Source organism: Parathielavia appendiculata (assembly GCF_033297405.1).
Source record: "Parathielavia appendiculata strain CBS 731.68 unplaced genomic scaffold N657scaffold_12, whole genome shotgun sequence".
In the NCBI taxonomy this organism is placed as follows: Eukaryota; Fungi; Ascomycota; class Sordariomycetes; order Sordariales; family Chaetomiaceae; genus Parathielavia; species Parathielavia appendiculata.
The window spans coordinates 434,758-451,511 of NW_026944231.1; the positions used below are offsets into that span (position 1 = coordinate 434,758).

At 56.8% G+C, this 16,754-nt stretch overlaps 5 protein-coding genes across 5 annotated transcripts; 2 read left to right on the forward strand and 3 right to left on the reverse strand.

Annotated features, from left to right (window-relative positions):
• Positions 1 to 2,556: 2,556 nt before the first annotated feature.
• N657DRAFT_657877 (SAE2-domain-containing protein) lies at positions 2,557 to 4,872 on the forward strand (the record flags this gene model as incomplete). Its single annotated transcript, XM_062794845.1, has 2 exons — positions 2,557 to 2,644; positions 2,720 to 4,872. The coding sequence occupies 2 exons, from the start codon at positions 2,557 to 2,559 to the stop codon at positions 4,870 to 4,872; spliced, it is 2,241 nt and encodes a 746-aa protein (XP_062645076.1).
• Positions 4,873 to 5,929: 1,057 nt separating this feature from the next.
• On the forward strand, positions 5,930 to 9,070 carry N657DRAFT_577781 (cysteine proteinase; the record flags this gene model as incomplete). The annotated part of the gene is made up of 5 exons (XM_062789270.1): positions 5,930 to 6,616; positions 6,685 to 7,566; positions 7,620 to 7,726; positions 7,781 to 7,943; positions 7,994 to 9,070. The coding sequence occupies 5 exons, from the start codon at positions 5,930 to 5,932 to the stop codon at positions 9,068 to 9,070; spliced, it is 2,916 nt and encodes a 971-aa protein (XP_062645077.1).
• A 729-nt stretch (positions 9,071 to 9,799) lies between these two features.
• On the reverse strand, positions 9,800 to 11,910 carry N657DRAFT_124510 (glycosyltransferase family 8 protein). Its single transcript, XM_062785830.1, has 4 exons — positions 11,870 to 11,910; positions 11,432 to 11,796; positions 10,313 to 11,372; positions 9,800 to 10,173 (listed from the first exon to the last, which is right to left on the reverse strand). The coding sequence occupies exons 2-4, from the start codon at positions 11,466 to 11,468 to the stop codon at positions 9,987 to 9,989; spliced, it is 1,284 nt and encodes a 427-aa protein (XP_062645078.1). The 5' UTR covers positions 11,469 to 11,796; positions 11,870 to 11,910; the 3' UTR covers positions 9,800 to 9,986.
• A 369-nt stretch (positions 11,911 to 12,279) lies between these two features.
• Positions 12,280 to 14,370, reverse strand: N657DRAFT_635892 (uncharacterized protein; the record flags this gene model as incomplete). Its single annotated transcript, XM_062791375.1, has 1 exon — positions 12,280 to 14,370. The coding sequence occupies one exon, from the start codon at positions 14,368 to 14,370 to the stop codon at positions 12,280 to 12,282; it is 2,091 nt and encodes a 696-aa protein (XP_062645079.1).
• A 948-nt stretch (positions 14,371 to 15,318) lies between these two features.
• On the reverse strand, positions 15,319 to 16,599 carry N657DRAFT_665595 (uncharacterized protein). Its single transcript, XM_062795300.1, has 2 exons — positions 16,233 to 16,599; positions 15,319 to 16,164 (listed from the first exon to the last, which is right to left on the reverse strand). The coding sequence occupies exons 1-2, from the start codon at positions 16,554 to 16,556 to the stop codon at positions 15,658 to 15,660; spliced, it is 831 nt and encodes a 276-aa protein (XP_062645080.1). The 5' UTR covers positions 16,557 to 16,599; the 3' UTR covers positions 15,319 to 15,657.
• Positions 16,600 to 16,754: the final 155 nt, after the last annotated feature.

Consider the following 16,754-nt stretch of genomic DNA (forward strand, 5'->3'; position numbering starts at 1 on the left):
AACGAGATATTCAGGGCGCCAAGGCAGGACTGTACTCACTCATGTGACCCTCGCCTGAGAAACGTGAATTCCGTCAGCACGACTCGTCCCGATGAGGCCGGCGTGTCAAGCACGAGAGCTTACCACCACAGTTGTAGCTGTATCAATTGTCAGCGGTCCATTCATATGCGATAGGCCCAGGACAGAGGTGACTTACCACTTAGCAGCACCCTTGTTGGGGCAATCGCGAGCCTAGGAGCGCGGTGTTAGTAGCTGCAGCACAACATCACGATACTACCCCACAGCCGATTCGTTTCTCTTTCGCTCTCTCTCGCGCGCTCGCCGACCGTTGCATACCTGGTGAGTAGTTTGGCCGCCTAGAATCTCTCATGTCAGACGATCTCTCTCCCCAACTCAAGCAGGATAGACGATGTTCAAGTATGTTGCAGCGGCCTCTGAGCGCAGGCAGAGCGACGTTTGGACGGGCCCATCTTTGTCCAGGCCATTTGCTGGGATCTGGAGTGGAATGACCGATTCCAGATGTCCTTTCTGGGAAAGCCCGTCGCGCGGGGCTCAATAAAAGAAGCCATGATTATTGCTGCCGGCTGCACCAGACGTTGCAAAGCTCAAAGGATTGACCATGTTCCTGCGCTTGTGCTTGCGTGTGCCACATGGATGCGCTCTGGCGCGCCGATGCTGTCTCGTCGGAATCCCAACTGGCTACCTGACCAAGGTCGCCGGTGTGGACGTGCGATGCATGGTGCGCGACCGTCGCGAAAAGTGCGTTTGTGCGGTGGCGGCTTGTGCGCTCAGAGCCGCGGGGCAAACAGAAGCCAGAGCGGAGAAACTGCGACGACAAACTCACAGGTGAAGCAGGCCCGACCCTGAGATTGGTAGTCCATGTTGAACGTGTTGTTGGTGATGAAAATCGGTGCGGTTTTGAAGTTCTGCGCAACGAGAAGACCGGTCAGTAGGGTTGTAAGTGGCGAGAGTTTTGAGTTGCCTGGATGGGAATCTGAGCAGTGGCTTTGGCATTGGAGAGTTTTGGCAAAGGAGGGCACAAAACCAAAACCAGAAGGTGGGGACCCTTGAGGTGGTGTGGGGTATTTCTTGACTGACCGGAAGCTTAGCGGGATTGTGCAACACAAACCGGCGGAAAATTGATGAAGTTTGTTCGTTGTTTGTTGGGGGGGAAGGGCAATGAGCAGAGAGGGAGGGGTACCGAGAACTAAGTACTGTTCCAGGTTCTCGATAAGGCAGGTAAGCTAAGGAGTCGAGGCGAAAAACAGATGACAAGGAGCGGGTTCGGCTGGCAGAAATGGATTTTGGTTGTTGAAATTTTCTGGATGTGGCAGTTTGAGTGGGGCGCCTGCTCCGGCGTTCTTCCGCATGCCGCCGTTGTTGGCTTGATAGCGGCTGTCTCAAGATACCCCGTACGGAGTCAAGGATTCAAAATTGCTCTTGAGTTCTTGACAGCCTCTTCGAAACTCAAGGATGTGGTACCGAGTGGTTACAGTGTACCTTATTGCTTGCCGATCTTGGGATGTCGGCCGGGGCCAGCCGCTGGAAACACGAATCCGATGCAAGCAGTCTCGGTCGAATGCAGCTCCCGCGGCATGAGTTGAGAGGAACGTGCCAATCCTTCTAGATTCGGGCTTTCGTTGGTTAATCCCGCTTCTGGACTCTGTCTCCCATATCCAACCTTATATCTGTCTCCTTTAACAACTGACGGCAAGCACCCCTTCTCTAGGTACCGCATCTCGCCGGTGGCCTCATGGAAGTGACCTCGAATAAACCGCCAATTCAAGACAGATGGTTATCAGCCCATCTCAGCAGACTGGACGTGCTGACCGGACATTGCGGGTAACTTGCCCCTGCATTAATCAGGTGGTTTGTCTGAGCTTCCAAGATCCCTTTTCTCGAACATCCCGTGTTGTCTTTTTAGTTTTCGCCCGTCTCCCTACTGCAGGAAGCCAATGTGGACTGATGCGTGGCTTAAGCTGCTTTCTCCGTAAACAAAACCCAGCTTTCTGACATTGCCTCGCGAGACGAGATATATAGGCTCTTGCCGGTAGTCTATGTTGTGTCTCTTTGTCGGAGTCGGGTAGCCGGGACGTTTTGGGAATAAGCTGCCTGATAACTATGGACTGACCTTGACTAAATAAAGTCCTACACACATGCCGTTTGCCGCTTCATGCCATTTGGCTGCTCGATGTGCCATTACTACGTAGCACTGTTCGCAATCACCTACCCTCCGTTCCGAGAACGAATCACTGTCTGGCGGTGTATATCAGTCAGTAAGACGCCTGTTCACCGTTCGACTGCCCTTTTGTTGGTCGATCGTGGATGCTTGTCTACTTCGGGGAGGTGGAACTGGCGAATATGGAACCTAGTGCTAGGCACCAGCCTGCATCACGTGATAGGGCGTCACCTTCTCGTTGGTGTCATTAAGCCGCGAAACAGAGTGGCCCCAAACTTCCCAGAACGCGACGCGCTGATTATGGGCGCCGAAAAATCTGACTGCCGCATAATCAAATCGTACTTCTTGTCCTTATATTTTTCTGTCTCGCATGTAGAATGGAATACTGGTCCATCAAAGGTCGACATGTGCTCTTAGCCGCTCTTGAGGCAGCCTGTGACTCGGTGGGAGAGGACCTCGCTGCCGGTGGGTAACCCTCAACACACAGATAAACTGAAAACAATGCGAAAAATGAGAACGGCGCAGCTGACATATGAGCAGAACTTCAGCAGCGTGATGTTGACCGTCACGCGTCTCTCTTGGAAGAGATCAGTCGGTTGAAGGCGTCCGTGGCAAGAGTAGATCAGCTGGAAAGGGACAACCATTCGCTTATGCTGGAACTCGACCAATTTCGGAAACAGGTCCCCAAAGATGCCGAGTCGTCTGAGGCTTCTCCTGCATTTTTGACAGCCCCCGACATGTGTCTGCTTGCGGCGGCACGGCCTGCGCTTTCAGAAAGGGACGTCAACGCTCAAATTGGCGCTTTGAGTGCTAGTCCTCCACCACGCAGCTCGGAGGACCCGCAGAACTGGGAGAAGCTGTATGCCAAGCTCGCTCTCAGGCACGAAGCTCTGAAGCAGCGGTACGAAGAAATGCATCGCTCGGCGAGGAATTATCGTGAGGCCCGCGATGACTGGACGAAATACGCCGAGTCGCTGGAAGTGAAGCTCGAGAAACTGGAGCTGAAGAATGAGAAATTGGAGCGGAAACTTCGGCGCTTCGAGAAGACGGATGACCGACCCCATGCTCCTAGCAGCCCTAGACCTCAATCCGCCCACACCGACACAGGTAGCCGTCCTTCGGACCAGTCGACTCGTAGATCCAACGCTTTACCGCACCCAGAACCAGTACCTCGTTCTGTGTCACGCGTGGATGCTGTCGAAAAGTTGCTGAACTGTGCCGAATCGACACGGGCATCATCAACGGCACTGAAAAGCTGTGCAGAAAGATCAGCCGTTGAAGAAACAGAAGACGAGGGTGAGGGAGCAGCTGAACTGCCGCCAATTCCGCCGGACATCGTCGCAGAAGGCGTGGTTAAAATCAAGCAAGAACCCTCCTCCGACGGGCCAGTCATCGTGTCGGAAAGAACGCTACGCAAGAGAAAGCATTCGGAGGACCATGTGGAGACACCAACGCCACCTCGCAGGATCAAGAGTGAGTTGAGCATTAGCTCAGACCCTATTGTCACAGGCGAAGCTCCCGTATTCCAGCCACACGAGAGCATTGACCTCGACGAGGAGGGGCGGCGGATGCCGACACCAAGGAGGCACCGCTTCCCGGAACATCAGCACCTTCGCGAAGAAAACCCGGCATCTCCGGAGGAGGCCCTTCTCCTCATGGAGCCACGGTTTCCCAGAGCAGTCTCATACAGGAGTCCCCTCAACTCGCCATATCGCCGGGATACTCGCCGGGCTGCACCTGATATCCCTACGCATAAGCTGCCGAGGACACACAGAGATCGCAGGTCACCTATCAAGGCGGCCTGGAGTTTAAATTCCGGCATCGCGGATGTTGCCGAAGAGACGGTCGAGTCATTCTACGCTCCAACACCGCACCAAGCTGGGAAACGGCCAGGAGCCCAGACACCGGCACACGGCCGGTTGAGCTCGCTCTTGAACCAAGGCTCACTGAAAAGCACCGCTGTGTACCTCCCGCCAACCCGTCCTGGTCGTCAAAACGACGATCCTCGGCTTGAAAAAGAAAACATTGGAATTGTACTGCCTCACGAAGAAACCAGGAAATATCAAGCCTCTCCTGTCAAACCTTGCCCCTTACGCAAGGGCAGTCTGGGCACTCTACCGCAATTGCAGGCCCAGGGGAAGGACCATCCACAGAGATCCACCCGGCTACGAGACCGGCCATTAGCGGAGCTGAGGCCGGAAGATTTCAAGGTCAACCCAAACGCCAATAAAGGCTACCGGTACGCTTTTGAAGAGGTTGTCCGGAATCGGGAGGAGCGGTCCGAGCTCGCCGGCTGCACCGACCCGAACTGCTGCGGCAGACAGTTCCGGGCCATGGCTGAATCCGAGCTCAGCGCCAGCGGGCCGAGCGTCCTCACGCGGATTGCCGACGTCAAGATGATGCAGGAGTACTTGGGCAACGAAGCATACCGGCTGGACGATATGACGCGCCAGGAGAGAGAGGAGGTGTGGCTCAAGGCCAAGATCCAGGACTTGGCGAACCGGCTTGGACGGCATCGGCACCGGTTCGCGAGGAGGCCGTCGCCGCCCGGGTTCTGGAACCCCGATTTCCCCAGCACGCAGGAGATTGAGCAGAGAAAGGAGGAGGCGGAGAAGGCAGAGAGAGGGGTTGTGGAAGAGAGATGGCGAGAGGCGATGCGGGAAGGAGGTAGGTGGTTATTCAGGGATGAATAAAGTCATGTCGGGATACAAACCGGTTCTGGTACTCGCTGGTGCGGTATCGGACTCCGAAATGCGTACCCAACCAGTTGAAACCGCCAATGTTCTTTCAGTTCTTCCTGGCTTCACTTGATGTCTGTTGAGTGAAGCATGAATGGAAGTTCATGTGGTTCGATATCCTCAAATAATTTAATATCAACACTGATCCGAATTATCAGTTCTCTTGTTTTCCTCCCGAACTTGGGCTGTTGGCTTGGGTGTTTGTGATGTTGTGTTTTGATCCTTTGTGTCCCGGAAACGGTCCAACCGAGAGTCGACCCAGAGATCTTGCTTGGGCCATTTGTGTCTGCAGCGCCGCGCTGTGGCCCGAGCGCCGACAAGGCTATTGCCGCCTAGCGTTTCGCCAACCCGGGTGCGCCTGACATAAATTTTGTTTCAGCGTGTGGAAACCCCAAAAAGCGAAAAAGCCCACCATCAACATCGCCTTTCTTGGCGTGCCATTGCGCGCTGCTCAACGACAACGGAGCCGCCAATGCGCTCGCACATTCGATCCTGCCGTCTCTTCAACGATACCGAGTGAGCCAACACGGGCAGTGACGGGCTACGGGCTTGATAGAAAGCGCTCCAGCGCCGCGCATAAAAAGAACAGTCGCATCGGCAACAGCAGCGGCAGCAACTGTAACTGCAACTCCAGCCGACGTCGGAATCAACTCGCAGGAATCAGCAGCAGCTCGGCTTTCCGGCAGAAGGCAAAAGTTAGGACAAGACGGGTCAGCAGTACCTACCAAACTTCAAGCCCATCCCCGCCCATCGCTCGAAAAGAACAACCGCCCGAATCCATCTGCGCCGCCATCTGCGCCGCCATCGGCGCCACTCCTCTCAACTCCCCTTCGAGTTGCTCCCATCAGATTTCAACCTCGACCTGCTGGCCTCCCGATTCGCGCATTCTCCCCGCGGTGGCCCTCACATCGAGTGAGCAGCTACCGCAATAACCTCAACACCAACCCAGGCCGGCATGATGAACATCCGCGGGCATCTGCCGGCTGGGCAGCAGGTGCAGGGCGGTGCTGACATGGGCCCTCCGCCCGCCGGCGGTCCTCCTCGCCGTGGAGGCCGGCCGCAGCACTACTCGCCAGCCCATGCCTACCATCACAATCATCACCATCACCCACAGCAACATGTCGGTCAGCCAATGTACGCCGCCAACTACATGACGAACCCTTACGCTGCGCCCGCCCACTACTACGTTCCTCCGCCCTACCCGAACGGCGGCGTGCCCGGCCCGACCGGCTACATGCCGTATCCTAACGCCGGATATGTCCGATCACCTCCCGCCATGCCGCACTTTGCTCCGCTGCAGCAGACCTATGGCCGCCCCCCGCAACACTCCCCGATCGTCTCGTCGCCATACCACCCACCGCCCCCTGTCGCGCCTGTCCTTCCTATCCCGCACACTCCGTCCTCTACGCACTCTCACGTCGTCCCGCTACCCATGACTCCTCCTTTACAGCAGGTACATGAAGCTGTCCAGCAGCCGCTACCAGTTCCGGTACAGTTATCTCAACAACATGAGCCTCTACCCGAGCCTGTGCCCGAGCCCGTGCTCGAGCCCGTGCCTGATACCCAGCTTGCGTCCCGGCCAGGATCACAATTAGACGTGCGATCAGAGGTTAATGTCACACAGCAGTCCTCCGAATTGCCCGCCAAGCCATCTGCAACGGCTTCCGCCTCGCCCTCGAGACAACCGTTTAGACCACCTGTAAGCCGTGGTCTGAGTCATACATTGTCGACTTTCTGTCTGGAAACTAACGACTGACCAACGTTTAGCTTCCCTGGCTATCTGTCCCTGAACTTCCGTTCCCGCAGCGCGCCTCAAGGTTGAGGAGGAAACGGAGAGCGCTCGGTGCCGACGCCGAGCGGTTAGAACTGCCTGAGCAACGCGCACGCGGCGCGGAGACTGCTGCCGAGACACCACGAGCAACCACGGCTGCCGAAGAGGAGAGTCTGCAAGTGGCGGTCGAGCCACAAATCGCTGACGCTACCCCGAGACCGGAACCCAAGTCTGAATCCCATATCCCTCGGTCTGAAGCCCCTTCGACGCAGAGCCGGTCCACCGAAGACACTGTATCGACATCATCAACCACACCAAGCTCAGTTCACCCTCCGAAACCGTCCACTGTCGCCCAGGGTTCTCCGGCTGCTGTGGAGCCAGTGGCGCCTGCTGTACCAGCGCTCCCTGTGATCCCTGCCCTGCCCAAGCCCAGCGCGAAGGAAACCAAGCCCGCCGCTGGTGTTGAGAAGAGCTCTGCTGAAGCCAAGCCCGCTGCTGCCGCTCCTGGCGAGCAGCAAGCCGAGCCGGCCAAGTCGGCCGCCCAAGGCGAGAATGGTGCCACTGAAGTGAAGACAGCCGAGTCGGCTCAGCCGGCTCCTGCTCCGGCGAAGCCCAAGCTGTGGACCGGTCTGTTTGCTAAGCCTAGCTCCTCTGCTGCAGCAAGCTCGAGCTCTGTAGCCGCCGCTGCTCAAGCTCAGACCAACGGAACCGCAACAGACGGGGCGAACGCTTTGCCCGGGGCTGGAAGCTTTGCGAAGGCCAACGCCAGCTCGCTTGCCCAAGCCCTGCAAGCCTACCGCCCAACTGCCCCGGACAGGCTGGCATTCCTGGAGCCCAGAGGGCTGGTAAATACTGGCAATATGTGCTATATGAATTCTGTAAGCTAGGCGCCCGTACCCTTGTCCTAGTCCGCCTTCTCACTGTTTGCCAGGTGTTACAAGTTCTCATCTTCTGCATTCCCTTCTACGACTTCTTGGATCAGGTCAGCAAGAAGGCTGCCCACAGCTTCAAGAGCGAGACTCCTCTGGTGGATGCCATGTGGGTGTATTCGAAGTTTCGTGTGGCACCCCGAGCTTGTGCTGACGACTGTAGGGTTATGTTCATGCGCGAGTTCAAGGCGATTGACTCGGTCGCTTCGGCCGATCAGTTCCAGAAACGCCTCAAGAGCGAGGAGTACGAGAAATATGGCGAGCCCTTTACCCCAGAGTTCGTCTACGACGCCATTCGCACGCTTCCGCGTTTTGCGAGCATGAGGGTAAGTTCCCCGGGCCGATTCGAAACGAGCCGCCACTGACAAAACCATAGCGCGGCCATCAGCAAGATGCCCAGGAGTTTCTTGGATTCCTCCTCGAGGGACTGCATGACGAGTGTGCTCAGGTGATGCGTGCCGCGCCAGCCTCAACTGCTTCTACCGCTCCGAGCTCTTCCGTTCCGTCGCCTACCTCGTCAAGGGCCAACGACGCATTGGGGGGCGCCGATGACTGGCTGGAGGTTGGCCCCCGCCAGCGGTCCGCTGTGACCCGGTCTTCTGGCCACTCCCACACCTCGTCGCCCATCACCAAGATTTTTGGCGGACAGCTCCGCTCGGAACTGCGTGTCCCGGGCAACAAGAACTCGGTCACTCTGGAGCCGTATCAGCCGCTACAGCTCGACATCGGCTCCCCCGAGATCCGCAACATCATCGATGCTCTCAAGGGTCTCACGCGGCCTGAGGTGCTCCACGGCGATTTCAACTCACCGCACGGCAAGGATGTTCGGGCGACCAAGCAGGTCTTCATCGAGTCGGTGCCGCCGGTCTTGATATTGCACCTGAAGCGCTTCCAGTTCGACGCCGAAGGCTACCGGGGAACCGTCAAGATTTGGAAGAAGGTCGGTTATCCGCTGGAGTTCGAGTTCCCGCGGGAAGTGCTGTCGCGCCAGACGCGCAACAGCATCCTTGCCGAGAACTCGGGCGCTCCCCGGTACCGCCTGATTGCCGTCGTCTACCACCACGGCAAGAACGCCAGCGGCGGGCACTACACTGTCGACGTCCGTCGCCAGGACGGCCGCGAGTGGATCCGTATCGATGACACGGTCATCAGGCGGGTGCGGGACGAGGATGTGGCCGAGGGTGGCGCCGAGGAGGATGCCGGCAAGATTATTGAGAGCCGGAAAGACGCGAGCGGCGCACCTGCTTCAGGCAATAGGTTCCTTGGCATCAGCGATGAGGACACTGGAGACGAGGAAGGCTGGAAGCAGGCGCCCGCCGGCAAGAGGTGGAGCAGCGTTGTCAATGGCGCCTCTTCGGCTGCTTCCACCAATGGCCTGAAGGCTAAACAGCTGCACAAGGAGAGCATGAAGGAGAACAAGGTCGCGTACCTGCTGTTCTATCAGCGGATCTGATGAGCATATTCAAGTCCGCAACGGCTTTGTGCGGATGTCATGGCTTGGCCCAGGGCGGTACAAAGGGGTGATGTGGCATCGTCAGGGTACATTCTCATGAAGCCTGGCATTGCGGTGGAGTGTGATCTAAGCTAAGCCCGGTCCATATACCCGGTTGCTGCATCTCACGGCTACCGGGGTGGGGAGCTGGCTCCCGAGTAGGATGTTCGACGGCCTTTGCAGAGGAGGAGCTAAAGGCGTCAGTGATCACCTCATATCCGCCGTCGGAGCAAGGGAACGCTTCATGTCGACGCCATACAACCCGACCACCCAACACGCCTACCAAACTTCATCCACCTACTCTTGGACTCCATACCCGCTCTACCTACCTATCACCCTATATCACATCACCTGCTACTGGTACCTATCGATTCTGCTCCATTCGCCCGCACCCAAGCTCACCACCTTTGAACTTGACCGGCTACGATCATTGACCCATGATGCACCTCTTCTCATGTTCATTCGACACGCGGAATAGATCTAGGGATATATTTGACTTTGAAACTTATCTGTCGCGTGAAGGGAAGGATGCAACTGCTGAACAACTCGGCTGGGGAACCAGCGAGACGGGACTGGAACTTCATTACCATATGGGGAAGAGCATGAGTACGCGTAGACGCGATTACGTAATATTCTCTAGCTAGAGATAGCGTGTTGCGTAGATAAAAGTTGATATTTCGATCCAATTTTGGCTGGCTGACTGATTGACTGTGATCGCTTGGGCGCTGCTTGGCTATGTGATGGGGTGTCGAGTGAGTATTTGTAGTACCTTGTTGGGGGAATGGGGTACTGTGATCCGTTCTTGAGCTAAATTTGTGGGAGTACCTTCAGCACCAGCCAGCTCAAACCGAAAAATCATTACATATTCCTTTGCCCGTCAGCTACAGTTGATTCGGTTCAGCTCCCGTCCTATCCTCCTCTCCGCCTCCCACCGTCTCCTCTCCGCATCTACCTCCCACCACCACCGGTCTGGGCCGTCTTCGAGGGCATCGACTTCTTTTTTGTTTAGTTCCCATGGCTTGGGCGTCAGGATGAAGTGTATGTTCTTGACTTCTTGGTCGCTCCTAAGACGTTGGGGTGGCAGTGTTAGTTTATTTTTTATTTATGGTTATGCTCAAGGTCGGTGCAGCTCAAACCTCCAGCCATCAAAAACCGAACAAAAGAAGAAAGGGGGAGGAGAGAAAAAAAGAAGACAGAACGTACCACAACCCGACATGCACCTCCTTCCACCTCATCGTCTTCAACCCGTTATACACCCACGGCAGCGCAACCCACTGCCCGCGGAACAGCTCGCCCAGCAAGCTCTGTTCGGCAAAGGGGAGGTTTGGGGCCGTCGCCCTGTCGCTGCGCAGATAGTCCACTATTGACTTGTAGACGGCCTTGTTGGGACGCAGCACGAGTAACCCACTGTTTAACATACCCATCCCCGGAACATCGTTTTGAGAAGGTATGTCGTCGCCGGCGGCGGCGGCGGCATCATCATCATCGTCGTCGTCGTCCGAGGTGTAGGTGTCGTTGCTATTGTCTCCCCTTTGAAGTTCCAGCCCGCTGTCATTCTGCTGCTGCTGCCCCTGCTTGCCCTTCCCCTCCCGCTCCAGCTTTTTATCAACTTTGTTCTCCGCCCCCCTCCACCTCTCCATTTCCTTCTCCAATGCCGTAAAAGCACAATTCTCCTTCACCCAGTCCCGCGGGTAATGTTTCAGCCTCAATGGATTACACGTGCACGCGTGGACGGCGGCAAACACCCTCTTTCTGTTCTCGTCCAGTTCCAATGTGTTGCTGTCAAATAGCTCGTCCATGTTGCGAAGGACAAGCATGTCGGCGTCGAGCAGCACGACGCGGGCGTAGGAGCCTTCCAGGGACAAGACGGATAGCTTGGTGAAGCAGTCGCGGAAGCGCGGGTCGTTTGCGTACCATCCTTTTGTCGTGTTACTCGTATTACTTCCGCTGCTGCTGCTGCTGGCTTGCTTGGCGTGGTGGGTGGCGGTGGTTCCGTTGGTTTGGCTACTGCTGCTGCTGCTGATGATGCCGTCGAAGTCCGGTGGTGGCGATGATGGTTCTGGTTCTGGCGATGAGCCTGGGAAGAGAAAGGGAACTTGTTGGAGGGGAATGTCCCTCCGTTGGAGGGCGTCGAGGGTCTCGTCGGGGAGGAATCCTGTGTGGAGGGCCACGAGCGGGTACTTTGAGCCGACGCGGCGGAGGGAGAAGTTGAGGGTCAAGAGGCCTGGGAGGTACGAGGCGTTTGTTATGAGGCAGGCCCAGACTAATGATTGGATTGTTTAGCTGCCGCTCATTATCGAGAGTGGGGGGAGAAGTGCTCACTCTTGTCTGAGTCGACGGCCCTGGCCCTGGTGGACATCTTGGAGTAGAATGGAAAAACGGCGATGTAAGTGATATATGGGAAGATCACTGCTCGGGAAGGCTACTGCATGATGAAAGTAGTGCATGCAATGCAGCCATCATCAGCAATAAGGGGTTTGTCGACGATTTATAAACCCGATCATTTCCAAGTCGGAGATACTATTCTCTATCTCCCTCCAACAGATATTTGTACTTCGTCACGTAAACAACGTGGTAAGATTGCTTGGTCTCCGACAGGACTTGCACTTTGGTTGTGTCACCGGACCCTTTTTTGTTGACGTCACCCACGGGGACCACGCCAGACCAAGTAGTACGGATAGGTGGAGCTGATAGGTATGTTAGCCAAGCTCATTGTACATCGAAAATCTCGGGGGAATTGAAGCTTGACGGGTAAGGTACCCGTGTCTCACTTGATAGCAGCAGGATTCGGTGGTCTGCAAGGCGCTAACCATCCCCCACCGGCCTAACACTCAGCTGGAAGACCAGGATACTCTTCCGAGACAACAGAACATGCAGCCTTATGATGCAGGATACAACAAAACAACCGCACCACTGTAGTGTCCGCTGGTAACGCACTTCCGGTTATGCCTATATGCAGGAGCAATAGAGTGAGTCTATGCCGGAGAAAACCCGAATCTCAACCTCGCCGAACCCGACTAAGGCAGGGCACAGCACCTCACCACCATCCAAGGCAGGGTGCTAAGCCAAATGCTTCATGACACTAACTTCCCCATCCCCAAACCGCTACTACCTGCGCCCAACCAAGATCCCTGGCCCCATCCAAGATAGCCTTCCTATCCAGCTTGGACTCAGGTACTAGGCAATTCACCGTCCTCCTCCTCAAGAAAAGCCTCACTCAACCTCCTTTCCCCCTTCGGGCCCTTCCCACCACCACCAGACGACTGCGCCTGCGTCTGCGCCGTCCCACCAGGCGGCACAAACTCACCCTCCTCCAACACCCTCCACCCCTGCGCCCTCATATCCCTCCACTTCTCCATCACCTTCAACCTCACCAGCTCCCCCGCCGCACGCGCATCCTCGGCGCTATCATGCCCCGTCGCTTTGCCGTCCACCTCCTCTACCTGGATCGCCCTGTTCAGCTGCGTCTCCATGAGCATCTTCAGACCGTACCGCATCGGCAGCCCCCTGCGGTGCGGGTACAGCAGGATGGTGTCGACCAGTGTCGGGTGGATGACGCGGACCGCGTTGAGGTCGTTTTCCAACCCGTGGCCGATGAGCGGCGTCTCAGGCGCGATGAGTTGGAACAGCAAGTCGCGGGCGACGACGGGGGACGGGACGATCTGCATCTTTTTTTTCTTCTTCCTCCCGTGCGCTGCGTCTGTCTCATCGCCTGCTGCTGCTGCTGCTGTTGTTGCGCGGTAGCCGTCTTCCTGCGTTTCAGTCTCGTCTTGCGTCGTCGTATTGGGTTTGTCGGGCGACCACGGCTCGGCGTTGACGATGTCCTCTGGCCACACGCCAGAGAATCGCGAGTTGAGATCCAGTATCTCGCCAACCGGCTTTACCAGCACGTCCAGCAGCTCCTTGCCGTCAGGCCAGCTTGTTGCCGTCAGGCGAATCAGTTCGAGGCCGCGCACCGTGTAGCCCATCTCGCAGTCGAAGCAGACGGCACGGTCCTTGGGCACCAGCGAGTTCGGCGGCGTCTCGGCGAAAGGGATGACGGCAGCCAGGCGCGCCGGCGAGGTTGTCTTGAAGACGTGCGTGCTGCCGCTCACACAGCCCGGCGACTCGCCCACCACCTGCTGGCAGCACCGGTACCGCCTCGTCGGCTTGTCCGTGTCGCCGAGGACCCGCTCCGGGTAGTATAGCCGGCCGGGGTGATGGACACACTTGCCCCCCGAGGTGAGAGCGCCATCCTCCTCGCGGCGGCCGGGGAACACTTGGAAGCGAGTTGTGCATCGGTCGCATACCTCCCATCCCAGCGAAGCCTCTTGTCCTTCGCGCGCCTTGGTAATCTCCTCTTCGGACGGCGCAACCGGAACGTAGCCCCACTTAGAAAGGCTCTCGATCGGGGTGCGGAGATAATCCAGCATCTTGACTTCCTGTTGGGGAGTGAGACCGGTCTGGATGACCTTGGGAGGCCCCAGAACCGGCTTTTTCGGTGTCCTGGACCCCGGAGTCGCCTGGGCCGCCTTCTTCCTGAACTCGGCGACACGCTCGTCCTTCCACTGGCCTGGCGTCATGCGTTTGTATGTCATAATGCGATGCTTGATAACGTTCTGATAGATGGAGGGTTTTTCGGTCGCCATTCTCTGCTCCTCGTCCAGCGCTAGCCATATCAGTTCCTGAGCTGAGAGAACAAACTTCTGCTCGTCCTGCTTGGCGTCCTTCTTCAGTTCTTCGTTGAGTCGCTGGAACTGGTCATGGAGAAGTTTGAGAGCTTTATATCGAAAGTCATGGGCCGCGGGCGCTGCAGTCTTCAGGTGACGTGGATTTAGCGTTTCAGGCTTCCTGGGCATGACATTTTGCGGCGTGGTGGGCTGACGTGTGACTTGCGGAAGCGTGACATTCTGTTCGGGTTTGGTTGCTGTCGAGGAAGACACGGTAGAGATTGGTGATGGCTTGGTTGGTGTTGAGACGAGAGCTGGCTGACTTGGATGTTGGGGCGCCTTGCGCTTCAAGGGCGGCGGCGAAACCGGCCGCTTTGATGAAGCCGGCTCTGGTTTCGTCGAGGACAGCTGGACTGGGGTAGACGCGGGCTCAGAGAAGACCTTTCGACGTTTTCGTGGCCCGTCTTCGTCCCGGCTACCTCCATCGTCTCTGGCCGAGGCAGGAATCTGGTCCCGTGGATGCTGCCACGGGCAGTTCGCCTTGGTGCAGCTGTCCCCTGTTGGGCAGGGTATCAGCTTGAAATTTCTCAGTACGGCTTCCATCGCGTCCATGGCTGAGGCGTATTCTGAATATGAGTCAGGCGTGCTGTGCTGGTCGTGGCAGGTGACAGAGGTCACCGGGAGGGAGGGAGGAAGGCGGTTCAAGCCAGAGACCATGAATGAAAGGGAACGGTGGAATCGCCTGGAATGTGGCAATAACTGTAATAGAAAAGTTGTACGACGGGTCCGATCCTCTATTCGCAGACCGCGAGTGACTGGAAGCTGAGGAGGCAATGTCTCAAAGAGAGAACGGCTGATAATGGGTCAAGAACGGGAATCAGAGAGGCACACCAAAGCCAAGGCTCAATGTGGTTCCTTCCGGTAGCTTCGTCGAAGACGTGCTCTGGGAGTGTTGTATGTCGGGACGGCGAAGCGACGTCAAGCGGGCAGTGTTATGTAGCGAAACGAGGGAGCCTAAGAGAGCCTATGAAGACCGTCGGCGACAGCTTCTCGGTCTTTGCTGGAAGAATCCGTGGGGAGATCTGTGTGAAGAGAAACGAGTGCAACTGAACCCGGATTTGTTTGTCCGGTCCGGCAACGAATGATGGTTTCGTGGAAAATGCTCCCGCCTCGTGGGATGCAAGTGAGATGGAGGTTGAATGGAAGGTGCGAGAGGCGACCACAATCAGCAAAGATCGAAAAACTTCATAAGGGTATCACTGAAACTGCAAGCTTCAAAGATGCAGAGGAATCGAGAATGCTCAGTTCGGACAGAATCAGGGGTTTATGGATGCTTTGGCTAGCTTCGTTCAGGAACTGGGGTGGAAGTGATGTTTTTGATGTTGGGAGCTGAATGTCAATGAGACCTGCCAAGACAGGCTGGCAAGGCCGCAGTTGCGGTGTGGAGCTTCTTCGTTCAGACGACCTCATCATTCCGCCGCATTCTGCTCTCAAAGCCGATGATGGAAGGCTCGACGTCCCATTGTATCTGACGAGTTTTACTAACTCCTTTGAATTCCGGGGATCTCTTTTCCAAAGATGCTTGGAGGGTTAGGAGCTCAATATTATATCCGGAGCACATCCAGATATCATCGCCCTTCACTTTGGAAGTGTTCCACAGACCAAAGATAGCCTATCCTTTGTCATAGTTAGGCGCTGATGTCTGACACAACACGTCTTGGAAACGATGGCCAGCAAACCCGTTGACGCCGAGAACAGCGCCAGCGTGTTGGCAACTGATGGATACGCAGACCCTGGAATGAGCAGAAAGGGGAATATATAGCAGTCATAGAGTAGTAATACACAGCACTCATCCGACTTATCGTGTCATCAACACCGTCCTCCCACGCCCACTCCCACCTATGGCTTGCCTACGTTCATCAGCAGATTCGTCCCTTTGCCGCCGCCCGGCAGATACGCCACGTTGGGGTTGCTGGCCAGCGTCTGGGCAATCTCCCTGCTCGCCTCAATTTTGCGGATCTGGATCAGGCCCTCACCGCTCTTGGCGATGGCCCTGCTGATGATGTCGGCGCTCTCGGCCTCGCCCTCGGCGCGGATGACGTTGGCCTGGCGCTCCTGCTCGGCTTTCTCGACAATGAAGCGCGCCCGCTCGGCGTCCTGCTGTGCAATCTGCTTCTGCTCGACCGCCTTGGTGAACTCTTTGCCGAACGTCATATGCGTGATGGACACGTCCTCGAGCGCAATGTTGAACTCGCTCGCCCGCTTCATCAGGTCCGCCCGGATCCGCTCCGAGACGGCCTCGCGCTGCGTGATCAGCTCGGCCGCGTCAAATTGCGCCACAATCGATTTGAGCACTTCGTTGCCAATGGACGGGAGCACGCGCTCGTCGTAATCTTGGCCGAGGCTCTGTGTGTTTGGGCTGTGTGTCAGCAAGGGCGGAAATTGATTCGGTTGAGGGCTGGGGATAGACTGACCTGGTAGATCCTGGGCAGCGCCTTCACCTCGGGCCGGTGCAAAACTCTCAGCGTCAAGCTGACCATCTGCAGATCCTTGCTGCCCGTCGTCGTCGGGATGATGCGCGGTTTGGTCCGCACGTCAAAGATGATGGCCTTCTGCAGCCATGGGATAAGGAAGTGCGTCCCCTCGTTGACTACTGTCTCCTTGACACCCGATAGCCGGTCGAAGATTACGGCCCGCGTGCCGCCCTTGACGTCGTAGATGGAGGATTGCAGCAGACCGTAGCCGATCGCTGCAGGGATCGCCGCCGAGTAGACGAATCCAAGACCTCTTGCTGCCATTTCAATTTGTGATATCTGCTCAACATGCAGGAGCTGCTGTCGGCGGTGTGAAACGGGATGTGAGGGACAGAGGGAAGCTCTTAACGGAGTACTGATGGTTGAGCTTCCCGTCACTTGCGATGGAATGGAGCTTCTGCAAAGTGGGCCCAAGAGGTGGGCGCAAGAGGCCCAAGCGCAGCTTGGCAGGCCAGCTAGCCT